This window comes from Suncus etruscus, chromosome 3 (genome assembly GCF_024139225.1).
Source record: "Suncus etruscus isolate mSunEtr1 chromosome 3, mSunEtr1.pri.cur, whole genome shotgun sequence".
Taxonomy (NCBI): Eukaryota; Metazoa; Chordata; class Mammalia; order Eulipotyphla; family Soricidae; genus Suncus; species Suncus etruscus.
In genome coordinates this window covers 78,506,571-78,526,016 of record NC_064850.1, presented here as the reverse complement: position 1 = coordinate 78,526,016, position 19,446 = coordinate 78,506,571, and the positions used below count along the sequence as shown (strand labels likewise).

Genomic DNA, 19,446 nt, shown 5'->3' with positions numbered 1-19,446 from the left:
ATTCTCCTGTCTTTTTGGTTCAGTTTCCATAATATGACCCACATTTTATTCTCTGAGGGACTGTATTGTTTGGGACTTTGTTACTTTGTTTTTCTAAAGTAAACAAGGGTCTGCTTTTAAAGTTATCTCAAAGAAACATGTTCGCAACTAAGGAAAGGACATCCCAGTGAGAAAATAAATTTGTTAAGTAAACGATTAAGATGAAGTGTCTTGCACTACTTTTTTAAGAAGTAGGTTGATAGGTAGAGTAGATGTTCTTTGTTTTTAGAAATCGCCATTCCATTTTTAGTTTTGCAATAAATGAATAACTGCTGTGTATTTAATACTGTCTACTGAAGTCAGGAAACAAACTCAGTAGTGTTTTCTTTGTGAATGATCAACTGCCTAGGACTTGTTGCAAATTAATGATATAAATAATCTAACAAGGTCCTTCATTGTACATTTTTGGAAGCAAACAGCGCAATGTGTTTTTAAGCCTAGACAGCTATTTGATTTTTTTTTTTCTTTCCCACATTTGGATATAGATTATTTAAAATTACTTAAAAGGCTGCATATAAATTAAACATTAAAAGGAAGCTATAGAGAGGATAAGCTGCCCTATTATAATCTTTACTTTTGCAGTTCCTGCCTCAAGGACACTCATTTCATATCACATGTCCTTCTTTTGAAAACTGATCACCCAGGTTCAAGTAACATTTAAGCTTAATAGACAGCTCTATAATTTATGCATCTTTTTTTTTTTGTTTTGTGTGCTTGCTTTAATGAAAAACAGGAAAATAGAAGACTGCTTATGTACATTAACTCACATACCCCCTCTTTCCTCCTGTCTTTGCAGATTGGGGCTCTGAAGGACTATTACCACTTCTATCACAGCAGGACGATTAAAAGGTCAGTTCTGTCGAGCAGAGGAACCCACAGTTTCATTTCAATGGAACCAAAGGTAAGAAGAACCAGTTGGGTGGGGACCAACAGGCAAAGATTCTACATTTTTTATTGGTAACAATATCACACTTGAAGCTAATGACCAGCAGGAAGACTCCGATTTCAAGAGCTGTCATGAGATCTTCTGGTCCAGCATCTTTCCTTCCTTTGGAGATTAAAACTGGCAGAGGTTTGTTTTCTGACTGAAGCACCACTTTCATCTTCCCAGTTGTAGATAGTACAGGAGTTTCACAATGAGAGTCTCTTGTGGAAGGGGTTGGGAGAGAGGTGAATTCAAAACATCTTGACACGTAAGATAATAATAGTGTCTGCCTTTGTTTAGCTAGTTATGATAGTCTATTTGAACTCCATAAAGGGGGCGGAGGGGATCATCAAGCCTCAGGTTATCATGCATTTTCCTCAATGTAGTTGGCTGATAGATTCAGGCAGTCCCAGGGTGCCAGCTTGTTTACAACAAGAGGGTGATGGAGAACAGTTGGATAGAGGTTGCCTCCTTCTCTTGTGAAGTTGGTGGGTCCCTCAGATGCACCAAGTCTTTATTCCAGTCCTTTGATTGTACAAACATTCCTGGGGGACCGTACAGCTTTCCTATTCCATTGGGGACATGGAAATTGGGAAGCTGAATGGTGTTATGAGCAAACTAAAATTGGAAACATAAATGATTACAAAGTTAAAAAACAAACAAACTGGAAACATATATTTGTAAAAATTAAATTAGTGAATGGTTCTGACTTCTATCTGACTTCATGATAGAGAAATGACTTGGCCTCCCAAAAAAGAAAAGAGCACAGCTATATCAATCTGTCCCCTGCAGACTTAATCACTGGTTATTATTTATTGATACAGGAAGATTTTTTTTTACCCATTATGATTTGGGATTGTTATACAAACTCATTTCAAATAAATTGGTCAACAATTCCCACCAATATCATAAATAGCATTACTTACAGATTTCTCAAACAATTTTTTTTCTTGCTAATATAAAGTCTCTATTTAAATTAATATGCAAATCAGGTTTGCTGTTTGTAGGCCTGCCCTGTGTTTTGTACCATGGCTCTCTTTGGTAATTTTTTCCTCCTAATGTACAGTGCTGATAATTATACAATCATCTCTTACAAATTAGAAAAAAAGCACAGTTCTTGTAGGTCCCAATATCTTCTAAAACATATTTTAGTAGCTTGTGGATTACGGTTTTTTTTCCCCTCCTTCAACTGTATTTAAAGTTGAGAGTTTCTGGAAAAGTAATTAGTTGGGATGTACTTGAATGTTCTCAGTTTCCAAAGCAAGGTCGTGGTTTTCAATTTTTTAAAAATCTTTTTGATGGTTTTTTGATGTGGATAAAAAAATAATTCCAAACTCAGTTCTCCTGTGAACAATGTCAATTTGAAAAATCAAGTATTAGGGGGCTGGAGAGATAGCATGGAGTTAAGGTGTTTGCCTTGCATGCAGAAGGTCGTTGGTTCAAATCCTAGCATCCCATATTGTCCCCTGAGTCCGCCAGGAGCGATTTCTGAGCGTAGAACCAGGAGTAACCACTGAGCGCTGCCGGGTGACCCAAAAACCAAAAAAAAAAAAAAAAAAAAAAAAGAAAAGTCAAGTATTAGTTGGCTTGAAGCACATATGTTTCCAAACTCTTTTGACTCTTTTTTAGAAAAGAAAAATATTCAGCACCTCCCTGGAAATCCCCCCATCCCCACGGTGTTTAGTTTGGATACAGCCACCTATGTTTAGGACTCACTTCTGGCTCTGTGCTCAGGGTTTACTTTCTTTTATTTTTCTTGAACCATGCCCAGTTGTTAATTCTAGCTCTTCAGAATCAAGGATTACTCCTGGTGGTGCTTGGGGAGCTATATGGGATGCCAGGGATTGGACCTGGATCAGCTGTGTGCAAGCCAAGTACTTTCTCTTCAGCTTTTCTTGATCCTGATCTCTCCTAAGGAACAAAATGGGGTCAGCCACATGCAAGGCAAGCACCTTATTCCCTGTATTACTTCTCAGGCACCTGTAAATCTATTTTTTGATAGTGAGCAAACAGATAGTACCCCCATCCCTAATCGCATTTGAGTTGTTTTCACTCTCCATCATTATTTTAGTGCCTCCATCAACACCAGAGGATGGGAGAGAGCTGGTAAGTGGGAGGGTAATATCACCCATTTTGTGAAAGTTTAATGTGGAGGAAAGAGTCAAAAGTAATGACTGGTTCATTGTTTACTTGTTGAAAACTGCTCTGTGCACTATTTAGTCTTTCATCTTGCGCTGGGGAATCTTGGTCTTATTTCTCCTTATCTAGGTGTATCAGATAGTTAGGCAGGATCTGTTCTTGTACTTTTGGGACACAAAGTGCCAGGAGTCCATCTTACCCAGGATAGAAGAGCCAAATCATTTCAGGTCAGACCTAGGTTTCATCACTCTGTATATATAATATAAAGAAAATCGCACTAGTGAAAGGTTTGTTGTACACTATATGATTGAAATTCCATCATGATCAACTTTGAAGCTGAAAAAAAACCAAGCCAACTAGATTATGAACTATTTTAAACCCATGGTGAGAAGACGACAATATGAATAACAGTGAGAAAAGATGGTAGTTAGTTGAGCATATAAGCCTGGAGAAAAGTCTGGATTCCCACATGTTAACATTACATGATGATTAGCTTCTTAAATGACAGGCATATACCAACTCAAAAGAATGAATCAGCAGTACCAGTGAGTCTTAATGTGATTTTATTGATAACATTTTTTTTTTTATCTACTAGCTTTTTTTTGAGTCCCAAACTCAATTTCAGAAATACTAGCCTTGAGTTAACATTTTTAGAAGACTGTTAAATCTGATTATATGGCTCTAAGAAACCTGTGGCAATTGGGTCAGGAAAAATGGTGTAGTAGTAGCACTTTGGAATGGAAATTTCTTATACCGTATTTTCCAGCGTATAAGACGACCGGGCATATAAGACGACCCCCTAATTTTGCAGTTAAAACATAGGTTTAGGCCTATATTCGCTGTATCAGACAGAACGTTCCTGTGCTGCATGTGCTGCATGTGTTCCTGTGCTCATGTACCACAGTGGGCCAATCACAACAAGCAAAGGTTCAAAGGTTATACTGTAATGACTTCCTCTCTGATTCTGGCCAATCTGAGCAGGCTTTTTACAGTGTAGATTCAGGTCCAGAACATTGTCTAATTTGCATGCATCAAAAGCCTGCTTGGATTGGCTGAGTTAGAGAGGTGGTTTTGAGCAGCCTTGCAGTGATTGGTGCAGGATCGAGTTGGAAAATTTGTTTTGTGGCAATATTCAGACAATTTTCGTTTAGCGACATATTGAAACATTTTTTGGGATATACTCGGCATATAAGACAACCCCGGATTTTTGGTTGACTTTTTTTTTGTTTCAAAAGTTGTCTTATACGCCGGAAAATACGGTAATTTTGGAGACTGAATACTCAAGTGTTCCCGTGATGACAAAACTGATAACATTCTTTTATTCTCCTTCTCCTTAACCCAAGCATAAAAAAAATCCAGAAGTTTCTATTAGTATTTTAAATGGTTGTCTTTAAATTAGACACCCATGTTCTAGTCATGTGTAAATTATATATGCACAGTTTTTTAATCATTAGACTTTTATCTTGAAAGATCCGACCCTTCAACCAGTGTCTCTTCCAATACTATTTTTCTCTCAAATTTATCTACAAATTGTTTTTAATTCATATTTGGACTAGATACCTCCCTTGATATGGGTTCAGGGCCAGGGTTTCTGATATTTTTCTGTTGTGCATTTTCTTAAAAGTCACCATTCACATGGCTTATAAGATTGTATATGTTACTAAAAACTATTAATAATGTTATTTATGGCTGGATCAGAAGCTTCTTAGAATTAGGCCTCTCTTTTCTCTCATAATGTCATTTTATCCATTAGTTATGAAAGGAATATTTAAGATTAATAGTTTGTTCGATGACTGAGTTTTATACAAGCCAAGGCAAGCAATTATGTTGTTATATAATATGCTTGAGTGTAACTTCCTCTCATTGCATTGGCTTTGCTGTCCAGACTTCCACATAAGCTCTCTTTAAATGTTTGAAGTCCTCTCCATGTTTATTCTGCTGCAGCTGCACACGTAGTTCCATTAGTGATGCCCAGAATTAAGTTCCAGGCATTAACAGAGATATTATTAATTTTACATTTAAATACAGCCATTTCCTCTGAAGAAAATTTTAAAGCAGAGCATTTAAGCATTGTACAAGTAAGGCGTTATCAAAAATGGACAGGAAGAAAGAATTGACAGTTAACAAATCAGATGAAGAGAGACCTGAGAAAGAATAATTGTGAATTCACATTCCTTGCCGAATAATCCAGGTTGGTCCCTCTTGTGCCCACCATTTCATTCTCAGAAAACTGGCTTTTCTACTTCTGCCTCAAGAGCAGAATAACTGGTGAACTAAGAGAAGAATTAGGGTTACCTCACTGTACAGAATGACTATTTATTCTTGAAAAGTTGTACAATTTCACTTCGTATCAGTCAAATCTCAGTTCCCTCTGGATTCACTTTCATGACTGCTGTATGTGTAATTAATTGATCCATGGAGACATCAAGCCCTTAAGTTACCTGTGTTTAAATTTGAAACCTTTCATAAGTTAGTTACATTCATCTGATTACTAGGGAACCTCTGCCGGTAAATAATCCACATTTGATTAGAAATAGATGTTCATGGGGCCAGAGCGAGCGATAGCACAGTAGTAGGGTCATTGCCTTGCATGCGGCCACCGAGGATGGATCCCAGTTTGGTTCCCACAAAGACAAATAAAAATAAAATAGAAGCGGAATTTTCCCTGGGTAGGGGTAGGTAGGTAGAGAATGTTGGGTAGGTAGATTTGTAAATTTTTTATTTTTGCTTTTGTTTTTTTGTTTGGAGGGGCTCACAGCTGGTGCTGCTAAAGAAATATTTGTGGTTGGCTTTGGGAACCCTATGTATTATTTACCTAGATAGAACTTAATGTCTGTTGTATGAAAGGCAAACACCCTACCACTGTCCTATCTCTTTGGCTCCAACATAAATTTTCCTATGTTATTCTTTTTTGGCGGGGAAACAGATTTCCTAGCAGTGCTCAGATGACCCACAGCAATTTCGCAGCTCTCTTCTGGACCAATAGCTCAGCAAGGGCCCAAGGTTTTGGTGTTGGCTGACTGTCAAGCCTACCAATGCTCACAGGTCCAAGTGGTTCTGGGATTTAAATCCAGTGACCTCTCTACTATGTCCCATCCTGTATATAGTTCCTTTATCTACTCAAGTTTTTGATAAGTCTTAGATTTGGCTGATCACTACAGAACTACAGAATTCCATAGAGAGACTAGGTAACTTTTAAGTACTAGGATTTATTTCTTATAATTTTGGAGGCTTGGAAGTCCAAGAGGAAGGCACTAGAAGACCTAGTTTATGGTGAAGTCCTTGCTTCCTCATCCAGATGTGTCCTTCCTGTGGTGTCTTGAGGGCTGGAAGTATTAAGGGAACTTCTCGATATCTCCATTATTCATGGTGAATTCCTTGTTCTCATCTGGCAGAACCATTCACTTGACATCATGGTAAATTATTTGTTCCTTCTTGCAGAACAGCCCACATTCTCTTTTGTTGTTTTCTGTTTTTCCTGTATTTTCTGTCTTCCCAATTTATTATCTCTGCCTCACTTGTCAATTTTAGAAAGCTCCGACCTGCCAATTTCTAGATTATCTCCCCTCCATAAACTCCCTACTTGCAGATCTACTAATCAACTATAACATATTTTTATTTTACTTTTTTTTGGGGGGGGCACACCCATTGATGCTCAGGGGTTACTCCTGGCTATGCATTCAGAAATTACTTCTAGCTTGGGGGACCATATGGGACGCCTGGGGATCAAACCACAGTCTGCCCTAGGCTAGCGCTTGCAAAGCAGATGCCTTACCTCCAGCACTACCATGTCGGCCCCTATAACATGATATTTTATACATTACATTTTTCTCCCTGTTCCCCACCAAGGCCCTGAGACCTTTTTCCTTCCTAATAAATTGTACCACATCCTTTCTGGCCACTCAAACTGAAAATACTGAGCAGTTTCTTTCTATACTTTTGTACATCTTTCCCCATGACTCCACCAAGAGGTTCTCTTGACTTCTAACACTAAAATGGTTCATCCTGTTACTTTTCACTTGGATCATGGCAATAATTGCCCCAAGTCCACAGTTGCTCTTCTTTCACAAAGAGAAAGCTTTTTTTTTTTTGGTTTTTTGGGTTACACCCGGCAGTGTTCAGGGGTTCTACGCTCAGAAATCACTCCTGGCAGGCTCTGGGGACCATATGAGATGCTGGGATTTGAACCACCGTCCTTCTGTATGCTAGGCAAATGCCTTACCTCCATGCTATCTCTCTGGCTGCAAGAGACAGTTTCTTTTTTTTTTGTTGTTGTTTGTTTGTTTTTTTTGTTTTTGTGTCACACCCGGCGGTGCTCAAGGGTTACTCCTGGCTGTCTGCTCAGAAATAGCTCCTGGCAGGCACGGGGGACCATGTGGGACCCTGGGATTCGAACCAATCACCTTTGGTCCTGGATAGGCTGCTTGCAAGGCAAACACCGCTGTGCTATCTCTCCGGGCCCAAGAGACAGCTTCTTAAGATAGAAAAGGACCAGTGGACTTTCCTTTGACCTTGATATATTGTACTTTTTCCTCTTAAAGTACCTGTAGGATCTTTTTCTGCCTCCCCGAGCTTGTCTTTGATGTACGTTTTATTTATCTCACTTTATTCTGATGACTTTTCCATTTCTTCATAAACTCTAAACTCATTCCTTAGTTCCCTTTGCTTGGAATGTTTTTGTTTTATATCAACTCAATGGTGAGGAAGATCAGCTTGCTTTGAATGAAATATGTTATTGCCTTGATCTGGAATTGTGTCTTCCACGGAGTCTAGTTTCTGGAGAAGAATGAATGATAATTTAAAATTAGATTTTATAGGAAGATAAATGATAAATGGTATGTGATAAAACTAGGAGCAGTAGTTTTCTCCTAACTCCCCTAGAACTTATATCACTTTGTGGTGATATACATAGTACTGTGGTGTTAAGTGCTAACATGGGAGATAGAAAATGAGAAAGACATTGATCAGACTTGGATTATTTAGATTCTAATCTCAGCTATTCTACTGTCTCTGAGTTTCTATTAGTGTGTCATTCTTCATTGGACTTAATTTACTTGTAAAAATATCATAGAGCAGAGGAATTATTTTTTAATGTTCATTCTAACCCATTAATCACTGTCTTGAATCAGTGTCACTTGCGATTTTTCTCTTGGCACACACTGTCTGTCAGATGCTCCCTTTACTTAGTTACAGTGTCTTTTCAAGCTTCTTCCTTTTGTCATTTCCCCTATGGTTTAAAAGATTTCTTAGAATTCTGTTTTCCCTCTAGACATTGAGGATTTTATAGTCATAATTGAGATTAATCTGGCTAGTCTTTTGTTGTTGATTTTGGGTCATAGCTGGCAAAGCCCAATTACCCCAGCACTGACCTCAAGAGTCACATCTGGGGATGTTCTGTGGACCATCTTAGATGCTGGTATTTTAATCTGGGTTGGCCACGTGTAAGGCAAGCCCGTTTGCTGTGCTATCTATCTCTCTGGCTCACTATTTGGTTAGTTACGAGACAGCTAAAGACATCACCTTTTCACTAATACACGTATTAAATGAGGATCAATGGCATCACTTCTTTGTTTGCATAGTACATTGTTCATTGTTAGAAGAGTATCATAATGAGTAATTACTACTATTGGTGTCCATGATTTCCAGAAGAAGTCACTTTTAATCTACAAAGCATTGTGCTTAAGAACTTCATACAAGGGGCCAGAGTGATAGAACAACAATAGGGCATTTGCCTTGCACACGGACAACCTGGGATGGACCTGGGTTTGATCCCCAGCTTACCATATGGTCCACAAGCCTGCCAGGAATGGTTTCTGAGTGTAGAGCTAGGAGTTACACCTTTGTGCTGCTGGGTGTCGCCCAAAAAGCAAAACAAAATACAAAAAAAAAAAAAACCTACCCCCAAACAAAACTTAATACAAATTGTCATATGGAATTAAGTCCATACATTTGGATAAATGGACTATTTGGATAAAGCAAAGAAAATTTTGGCCCTGAAAATTAAAAATATGTAAGGGTGGTGGTAGTGGTAGGAAATAGAAGTACCAGAAATCAAATCAAGGGTGGAGCAATGATACAGGGGCATGGCAGTTTGCCTTGCGTGTAGATGACCATGGTTTGATCCCTTGTATTCTGTATGGACCTGCCAGGAGTCATCCCTAAGCACAGAGCCAGAAATAATCCCTGAACAATGCCAGTGTGGTCCACAAACAAACAAAAATCATATTAGTCAAATGATGGACATGAAAATTGTTGGTGAATTTTTTTTTTTTTTTTTTAGCTTTTTGGGCCACACCCGGTGATGCTCAGGGATTACTCCTGGCTATGCGCTCAGAAGTCGCTCCTGGCTTGGGGGACCATATGGGACGTCAGGGGATGGTGAATTATTTTTAATCATTGGCAGACTTAAGCATTTTCATATAGGTTGTCAAATCTAGGTTACCATTCCTCAAAACAAAGTAAAAGACATTTAGAGATTGCAGGCAAGTAACAGGATTATAATTTTAGGTTCTGGTTCTGCTTAATCTTTGTTCTGAATGAAATGTTCCAGTAATATATCTTAATATGTGAACATCATGTTTAGTTTTGCTCCTTGGCCCAGCAGACAATTGTTTTCCCAATTATCTGTGCACAGATATAGATAATGATGATGAAAACATCCTGAAGATTGGGGAGAAGTGAGGTGGCTCCTTTTTTGAGTGGGGGTTTATACTGTGTAGGCTCAGATTTTTGCCATGCAGGGCCTGTGGCCACACCTGGGTGTGATCAGGGGATCATGCTATATATGTTGATTGTATGATTCCAGCTATGTATTATGCAAAGTGAGTGATCAGACCTTGAGCGCTCATCTTGTCCCGAGTTGGAAATGTAGTTTTCCCATGAGTGAGGCAATATAAGAGAATAAATGGAACCCAACCATTCATTTGCTTTTGCTTTCTTCTTGCTCCTGGCGTTTCACTCAGAAATTGCTTCTGGCAGGCTCAGGAGACCATCTGGGATGCTGGGAATCAAACCTGGGTCTGTCCTGTGTTGTCCACCTGCAAGGCAAATACCCTACTGCTGTGCCATCTCTCTCAGATCCCAGGAAACAACAGTTTTTATCTTAATTTTGATACCTATAGTTAGTGCTTTCTTGGTTTAGATACCAAGTATCAGATTGTATGTCTAGACAAAGTAACACAATCTGAAGCTTTGTAGAATTGGAGCTTTTGTATCTCTGCCCCTTATAGGAACTTCCAGCCTCCTGGGCCACTATTGTAACTAAGTAGTTTTGGGTGAACTATCAGCAGCAGGAAGTCCAGTCTGGCATTGTGGCTGAGTTGTGAGCTGCGAGGGCAAAGGCTTCACATACACAACTGAAAGAAGAGAACAGAATGTTGTTCAGTCTGTATAGTACAGAAGTTGTTCTTGTCCATTCTCTTGAATTCACAAATTGAACATGGGAGAGGTTGGGATCAACCTAGGCAAATAATTTTGAGGGCGTTTTTTTCACTGTATCAAGTTTAGCCCTGAATTATGAGTTAGTATAGAAAATTATCAGAAAATTATGAAGCCATTCTGTAATTAGTGGGTAATTTCGCCCTTGTCTGTCTAATTCAAATTTGTAATTGAGCAAATCCTGTGAGGTCGCAGGCATAGCTCTGCATTTGTGGCATAATTGATTAGCTTTGAAACTGTATCCTCTTAAGATCAAAAAGGATCATTATAGGACAAATGATACTTTACTTCTTAAATTATTTTACTAAATCCTTAAAATTACAATTGATTTTCTTTGTTTCATTGCAACACTTCAAATATACAGACATGGGATAAACTTATATTAAAATTTTCTAAGTATACATTAAAATTAAACATTAAAATTTTTAAACTGAATAACACTATACTTTTTATACGTTGTCTAGATTCTATAATAATCATTTTTCATACTTCCATTTACTTTTTCCCATTAAATATATCCAATTTTATTTGGTTTTGGGTTTTGGCCACACCCAGCAGTGCTCAGTTTATTTCTGGCAGGGACTGGATGACTATATATAGTATTGATCAAACTAATGATTATGTCCAAGGCTTACCATTGTACTTGACTTTTGGAATAAATCCAGCTATTCTTCTTTTCAAATAAATTACAAATATTCCAGTTTCTCCAGTCATTCAAAGTATTTTAGTATGCATATTCTTATATATTTTTAGTTTTTTCTTTTGATGTAAAATTTATGTAAAATGGAATTCACGAAGACTCAATATATAGTCTGAGTTTTGACAAACACACATGCATACATACCCTGATCCTATATAAAGATCTGTCATTTCCTCCTTTCCTTAAGCCTTTCTCTAGTCATTATCCCCCTCCCATAAATCAGTATTTCAATTCTTTTATTTCCTCCATAAGTTAGTTTCAAATGATCGACTAAAAATATTCAGTGTTGAATACATGTAGAATAACAATTGTTATGTTGTGTAATGAACTAACTGTTCTTATAGTTGTGATGGATATGGTATAACTATCACTGCAGTTAAGTCACCATTGGAAATTCTTCTGTTCTCCACTCAGTTCCTTTCCTTTTCCATAACAACAGTTTTTGGTAACAACTGATTTGTTTTCTCCCCCTGTTTTGTATTTTCTAAAATGTTACAGGAATAGAAGAAAGCAGTCTGTGTAGCCTTTGATTCTGGATGTTGTAACTCAGCATGAGTCATCTTAAGATTTCATCCGTGGAGTGGAGTGTGCCAATCACTGGCTTTTTTTTTTTTATCCCCCTGAGTGGTAGTCTGTGTATATATATGCCACAGATTGTCTTTGTCCTTTCACCTGCTGAAGGGCAGTTGGACTATATCTAATTTTGGGGACTATAAGTAAAGCTAGTATATAGCTGAGCATCTGTTCTATTTGTACTACTCAGTTTGAATATTTATAAATTACCAATCCACTGGCAGATAGAAGACAAATGTGCACCTGGGGGTTGCTAAATGGATGGAGCATATGATTTCAAAGAAAATGTTATAGTTATTTTATTGCTATGAGTTTTGCAGTGAAGAAGATGGTTGAGAGAAGCCTTCAAGAAGCAGTAACAACCACCAATAAATATTTCATTGAGTTGCTATGTGGCAGTGGTTACACCAGGTCAAGTTGCTTAACAGTAAGTCAGGTTGATGCGGGGCATAGTTAGCTCAGAGTCTGAAGATGGGAGGCTAAGTTTCACCATAGGATGTGCTTTTGTTTGCCCAGCGATCCTGTGCCAGATGTCAGGACCTGCTGCCAATTTCCTACTGGATGAAATCTGCTTGTCTCTTCTTGCTTGTTGCATTTTCTGTGAAAGCAGAAACAATGCAGTAACTTAATTTGTCTGTGTGCCTTTGTGCATGTATTCACATGCATTTATAATAGAGTTAGAACTGACAGAAAAAGGACTTAGCCATGTATTCAGTAGAAATGCATCTTGTAAGTTAGAAGAATCAAACTGTATCTTAAAAAAATTATGTTTTTGTCTGAACTTTGCATTTAGAGTCTAGGGTAGAGAGAATTTTTATATATGTTTCTGAGTATATTTTTATGGGGTGATAAGTCCCTCCTGCCCTGCCTACCCCCACAACTTTAAAGTTAGCATTGAGAAGGAATGGCTGTTATGGGAAATTTTGTATATAGTTTTGTACCAGAGGGTGGCAAGTGGATGAAGTTCGAATAGGAATAAAAGGACAGTTTAGGGCTGGAGATTGTACAAGAATCCAGGCCAGGAGCCCAGTGCCTATTTGCCCAAGCAGGCCTCACTCAGCTAATTCAGCTAACTCAGTTCACATTGAATGCTGGCCTCATTGACTGGATATTGCTGGGAGTGGCCTAGCCCCCTGGTTCATTAAGTTTTGGGGGTATGCTCCTCCCAGTTCTCAATTATCTATAAATCTAGACATAACACTGTAGATCACCACCATTGGTTAATAATGGTAATTGTAATCGGCAAAACAGTTCAGGGAAATGTAGACAACCAAGTAATATTACAACATACCTAGTGAGGATTTTTTTTTTTTTGGAGGGGGGACTTCCACTAGTAGGTTTAGCACATTTTGTCTGTTTGTCCTGAGAGGCTTTTTTGTTTGTTAGTTTATAGGACATTGTTGTTCAGATTGAGACTATCCAGTTGCTTAAATATTCAGCTAGCATAAGTGATCTGTCTCTGTGTTTGTAAATGTTGCTGCTCATGAATTTAGAAGCACACATGTTGACTGAAGAACCTACTGGGAAAAAGGGGAAGGAGACCCTGGAATAAGTCCCTCCTCCAATTCCAGGGCTCAAGGGAGCTAAGGACGCTTTCCAGAAAACACAGAGAGAAAAACACAGAGAGACTTCTTCCTTATTATAAGAAGACCTTTGTTACCAAGTGATTGAGTTACAGCTCTTGGCTTCTTTCAAGATCAAATTTAGTCATAATTTTGATGTCTACAATGGCAATTTGTTACACTTAAAATGTTTGGCTCCTTGGAAATCACTAGTAAGGAGAGTGAAGTGCGAGTTTGGCTACAAGGATCTAGTGACTTAAGACTTCAGGAAAGCCAAAGGGAAATAGTGCACACCCCATGGTACCTGCAGGAACCATTGCCAGGTAGCCAACAGGGCATGTTGCCTCAAGAACTGCCCCTAGTGACTTAAGACTTCAGGAAAGCCAAAGAGAAATAGTGCACACCCCATGGTCCTTGCAGGAACCACTGCCAGGTAGCCAACAGGGCATGTAGCCTCAAGAACTGCCCTACTCTGCTTCTGGCTTTACAACATGGAGAAAGAAAAATGATGAAAAAGTACATTAGAATAAAATTTAGAAGTGGTTGCTTATATATTTTTGAGATGCTCTATGTACATTTTGTGTGAACTAGGAAACATCTTCCCTTTCTTTCTTTTCCTCCCCTCTCTTCCTTCCCTTCTACCCTCCTTCTTTAGCTTCCCTTAAAAATACTTTGGAAATATTTTAAATTCTATGCTAAATATTGATTACATTCTAATGAAAACATCTATTTTATGGTTCATCATGCTAATATTTACATTTTGAAGGAAAAGTTGGTATTTCTTAATTATACACTATTTTACAAGCAATTTAATAAATTGTGCAATGCACATTCTAGTATCTGATGTTCAGGATGGGACTGAGGATTGGAAGGTCTTTTTCCTATAGGAAGAAATCCGGAAACCTAGATGGAAGCAAAACCTTTACTGTTTGCATGACATGTTTTTTCCTGAATTGTTCTATCTGACAAAGATAAAGGTAATAGGGTCAAAAATTGCAGTTAAGAAAGATGAGCATTATTTATGCTGGACCTTGGAGGCATGGCTTTCTTTCATTCTAAATACCCTCTCACCAACACACAAAATACCGTATTTGTCGGCATATAAGACAACTGGGCGTATAAGAGGATCCCCTAATTTTGCAGTTAAAACATAGGTTTAGGCCTATATTCGCTGTATCAGACAGAACGTTCCTGTGCTGTAACTGTATGTACCACAGTGAGCCAATCACAACAAGCAAAGGTTCAAAGGTTATACTGTAATGACTTCCTCTCTGATTCTGGCCAATCTGAGCAGGCTTTTTACAGTGTAGATTCAGGTCCAGAACATTGTCTAATTTGCATGCATCAAAAGCCTGCTTGTATTGGCTGAGTTAGAGAGGTGGTCCGAGCAAGCTTGCAGTGATTGATGCAGGATCGAGTTGGAAAATTTGTTTTGTGGCAATATTCAGACAATTTTCGTTTAGCAGCACATTGAAACATTTTTCGGGATATACTCGTATAAGACGACCCGGATTTTCGGTTGACTTTTTTTTGTTTCAAAAGTTGTCTTATACGCCGGAAAATACGGTAATTTATTTTTTAATAACTAAACAAATGTTAAGTTGCTTAGAACTGTCGAACTTAAACTGTTGCTTCTAGTTAACTCAATTACAACTACTTAATTGAAATCAGGTTACTACCAACACAGCTAAAATTAAGGATTAAAAACTCAACTATGTTTAGAAAACTTACAATGTATCCCACATTATTGTGTTTTATTTGTTCTAATTCAGTGCTTCATATGCTGTTAAATAATTGCTATCCTTCCAAGGAGGAAAAAATTAACTTAATTTAACCAAATTAATTTTAATTTTAATATAATGAAAATATCCAACACTTAGGAAAATCTTTGTCAAACAGAGCTGAGCTGGAGAGATCCATAAAATCATTCTAGCATGCCCAAATATTTTCTACTTTTAAAGTGATATTACCATTGCTGAAAATTTGTTTGCTCTCTAAGTCATCTGATGCTCGTGGCAGCTGGAAATGAGGTACTACTGTTACTCTGTCCACTTTACAGATATGAAATCAACGCCTTTGCTGGTTAAGTGCTAAAGTTTTCAGGTTATCCACTTTTACCCACTGTACTGTATTGTCTTTATTTCTTTAGTCATTCATACTGGTTGTTGCCAATAGAGATATATTTTTGTTGCTGTTGTTAAATGATTAATTTTTATTTATTGAGGCAACATCGATTTTTCACACTAGGTTCTAGGAGTACAGACTTGCAAACTAGCGTCAGCATTAGATTCATTAGATCAGAATTTTGATTTCCACCTATCACCGTAAAGTTGACTCCTTTGATCAGATTTATTTATTTCTCTTAGGCACTTCTTTCCCTTATGACAAATAGTGTTTTGACTTATAGCATTAAAGTGTTTTCTTTATTCATACCACTTTATTTCTCACATAGGAGTGAAAATCAGTATTTTATCTTTTTTTCACTTGACTTACTTTGCTTACCACCATACCCTCTAGTTCCATTCAGCTATCTTCTGTTAGCTGCCAGTAGCATGGCATCTTTTTATTTTAATAACTTGGGAGTGTTGTATTATGCACACTTACATGTCTTCTTTATCACTTACCTTTTGATTGTCAGTTAAGTGATTTCTAACTCTTTTTTTTTTTTTTTTTTTTTTTTTGGTTTTTGGGTCACACCCGGCGGTGCTCAGGGGTTACTCCTGGTTGTCTGCTCAGAAATAACTCCTGGCAGACACGGGGGACCATATGAGACACTGGGATTCGAACCAACCACCTTAGGTCCTGGATCGGCTGCTTTAAGGCAAACACCGCTGTGCTATCTCTCTGGGCCCCAGGTTTCTAACTCTTGGTTATTGTAAATAAGTTTATAATGAACACTGTGGTTAGTATACTTCTTTCTAGTCTTAACTTTTGTGTTTTCCTTATGCTAGCTATTTTCCCTAATAGTCACACTTATTGAGGCCGGAGCAGTGGTGCAAGCGGTAAAGCATCTGCCTTGTGGGCGCTAGCCTAGGATGAACCGCGGTTCTATCCCCCAGCTTCCCATATAGTCCCCCAAGCCAGGAGCGATTTCTGAGTGCATAGCCAGGAGTAACCCCTGAACAACAGCAGGTGTGGCCCAAAAACCAAAAAACCAAAAAAAAAAAAAAAAAAAAAAAAGCAACACTTACTGTATATTTATAAAAATAAAAACATTACTCTTTAATAGCAAGGTGACTTGCCTGTGGAAGGGGCCTTTTGTAGCATCATTTGAATTCTGGTTTTGGCAAACTTTGGTTTAGTCAGCCGGAGCACTTATTCTTTTCTCTAGGTCACTCCTTTAAACTCCTCATCTTATTGCCTACTTTAATCCTCTAGATAACCCTGTGGGTTGAGGAGTGTCTTAGCCTCATTTTACAATAGCATCTAGTTGGAAATCCTGCCCAGCCCATGGCTTCAGAGCTATGAAGCAGTCCAGACTGAACTCCTATACCCATGCATGCCTTTGCTCACCTTTGAGGTCTGTGTTCTTTTGCTGCATAAACACTGGGTGAGTCTTCAAATGTTTTCCCACATTTGAAAATTTATTACTCAATTATTTCACATTTCATTTGCCGTTCAAATATTTTTGAAACATTTTTATGTTTGTGGACAAGTCAGATGACACCAGTTTGTTTTCTATAAAATCAGACATCTAGAGAAAATTGTGCATAATTTAAGGTACTAACTATATAGAAACATTGATATGCTTGCCAGAAAATCCTTCTGCTTAATGATCATTTACAAAGGAAGATACATGGCTTTGGAACTTGAGTACAGTGATGAAATAGATTATTTTTTCTTGGTGGCTTGGATGTTGGTAAAATGTCTCTTGAATCAACACACCTTTATGTTCTTAGCCTCATCTTATTTCTTCAACAGCACTCCTCAGGTTCAACTTTCAGAGCCTAAGATAATCAAGTTATGGATCAGTAATAGCTTAAAATCTTATTTTTCTCCAGAGTACTGGTAGAAATCAAAGCTTAGGGGATGACATATTAAGGATGACAGTTCAGACTTGGGTTATGGAAGTTTGCAGGAATGCTCAGAAAGCTTTGGCATCTCGGACTGTATGGCTCTTGTCCACTGTCTTATTCAGTGGCCTGTTTGCCAACTTTTAGGCCAGTTGAGTGTGGTGTCCTGGGATCCCCTTGGTGTTCAGCGGAAACACTACCTCCTGCATAAAGTGAGACCCACCTTCTGTCTTTTTTTCGTTTTGTTATGAAACTTGAATCTTGACTCAGTCCTGGCAGAAGGTTGTGGGCCGGTGATGAGTGGCTTCTGCTCTTGGCTCCTGGGGTGACAGTGGGTGGTCATGTGTGCCTTAGTTTCTCCATCTGTTTTAGTGGAAGGGATCATGACGTTCTTGGAGATCACAGAATGAAATGTGCTATATAAACACACAGCAGTATTGTTATAATAAATAGCAAATTAGTGTCTAGCTTAAATTTCCTACATTTGATGACTTGTGGATATACTAAAGAATGAGAAATGGTTACTAGGAAAATAAAAAAACTTTTCCTCTTATTTTTTTGAAGAAAACCAAACGAAAAAAAAAATCTCTGAACCTCAGAAGTTCAGGATGTGGGCTACCATCTGTTGTGAAACCCAGTTTTGCCTTTTCTTAGGAAGACAGAGCTGGTGGCTGCATTGGACCATTCTCTTAAGTAACAGGCTAGAGGGTACTTTGCCTGCAGGCTTTCATCCTTCATGTCTAGCCTTTTTGTTTTCTCATTGAGTTTTTTACAGATCTCATTTCTTTCATGTAAAATATTCCATTTTGTTTAAAATATCCAATAGTGCCTTTTAGGACATTAATAGGAACATTTTCTTTTAGGCTAGAAGAGATGAGAATGTCTTTGTTCTAATAGTGTTGCATCTGAATGGAAGCAATTGTGTGGCAAGCAGCCTTAGCTTTCAGGATTGTTGGGAATGAATGCTGCTTGCAGGGAATTCTGTTTTGAGAGGTTGTTTTCTCTTAATGCTGCTTTTCTCATTTAACAGCAGAGTTTATGATACTTGGGAAGATACAGCAGAACAGGGTACCAGATATTAGCTTTGTCATGTCCAATGCGTTATCATTTATTAATAATTATAACACTAGCCCTGTTTCTAAGAGGGCTTTGTTGTGAAGCTCAATGAGATGTAAAACTGCATTACAAAGCTGAAAAAATAGTGCAGAAGTAACATATTAGCAGAACTAAGCCTAGGGCCTGACTTGAGTGAGGTAAATGTACTGAGCTCTCTGTGCAGTGTGGTGATTATAACTTTCTGAAACAGGCCTGTACGAAGCTTAGCTATCATCTTAGCTACCTTTTTACTCAATTCAAAGTCTATGGTAATCAGGCCTTACTTCCCTAAGCTTCTGTTTCATTTGGAAGAGAATGACATTCAGCAGTCAAGGGTGCAGCACATTTGTTAGAATTTTTTTACTCTGAAGATTTGACAATAGTTTGCTCTACCAGTATGTAAGAAATTCTGCTTTCTGAGTGCCTATATGTTGATAGATGGTATTTACTGGTTATGCAGGGGCTTTTGAAGCGAAACACCCATATTCTGGAGCCATCAAAGAAGATTCACAAACTTGGGATGTTTTTTGTCTCAGTTGGTCCTGTTTTATAGGGATGTCTTAGAGATTAATTAATAAAATGAAGTATTCTTTCCGTGTCTGAAAAACCGATTCTCTCCTTTCATTGCAGTGAACATTTGGAAAACTTATTTTAGATCTCTGAACAAAAGTTTCTTTTGGTTTAAGATGAAAATGATCAAAAAAATAAAAAATAAAAAAAAGATGAAAATGATCATAAAAAACTGACAGTAATGTAATGTAAAGTTATAGAGGTTAGTTGAGGAAGAAGCCATGTTATAAACTTGAAGGCAGAATAATTATCTATTCAACATTACATTACTATTTTGGATTTTTATCCACAAGGACATTTACCTGTGTAGGCATAGTTTTAGAAGTCAAGCACTAGGAACTGATCATTTCATCCTATTATAGTTAAACCTTTAGTGGCAATGTTAATATAAGC

General features: G+C 37.9%; 1 protein-coding gene across 1 annotated transcript in view; it reads left to right on the top strand.

Annotated features, from left to right (window-relative positions):
- The window catches only part of PCSK5 (proprotein convertase subtilisin/kexin type 5), a 321,133-nt gene that overhangs the window by 45,093 nt on the left and 256,594 nt on the right, over positions 1 to 19,446 (top strand). Inside the window, exon 2 of the mRNA XM_049769756.1 lies at positions 836 to 940. Within this exon, the coding sequence (XP_049625713.1) occupies positions 836 to 940 (105 nt within the window). The remainder of the gene's footprint in view (positions 1 to 835; positions 941 to 19,446) is intronic.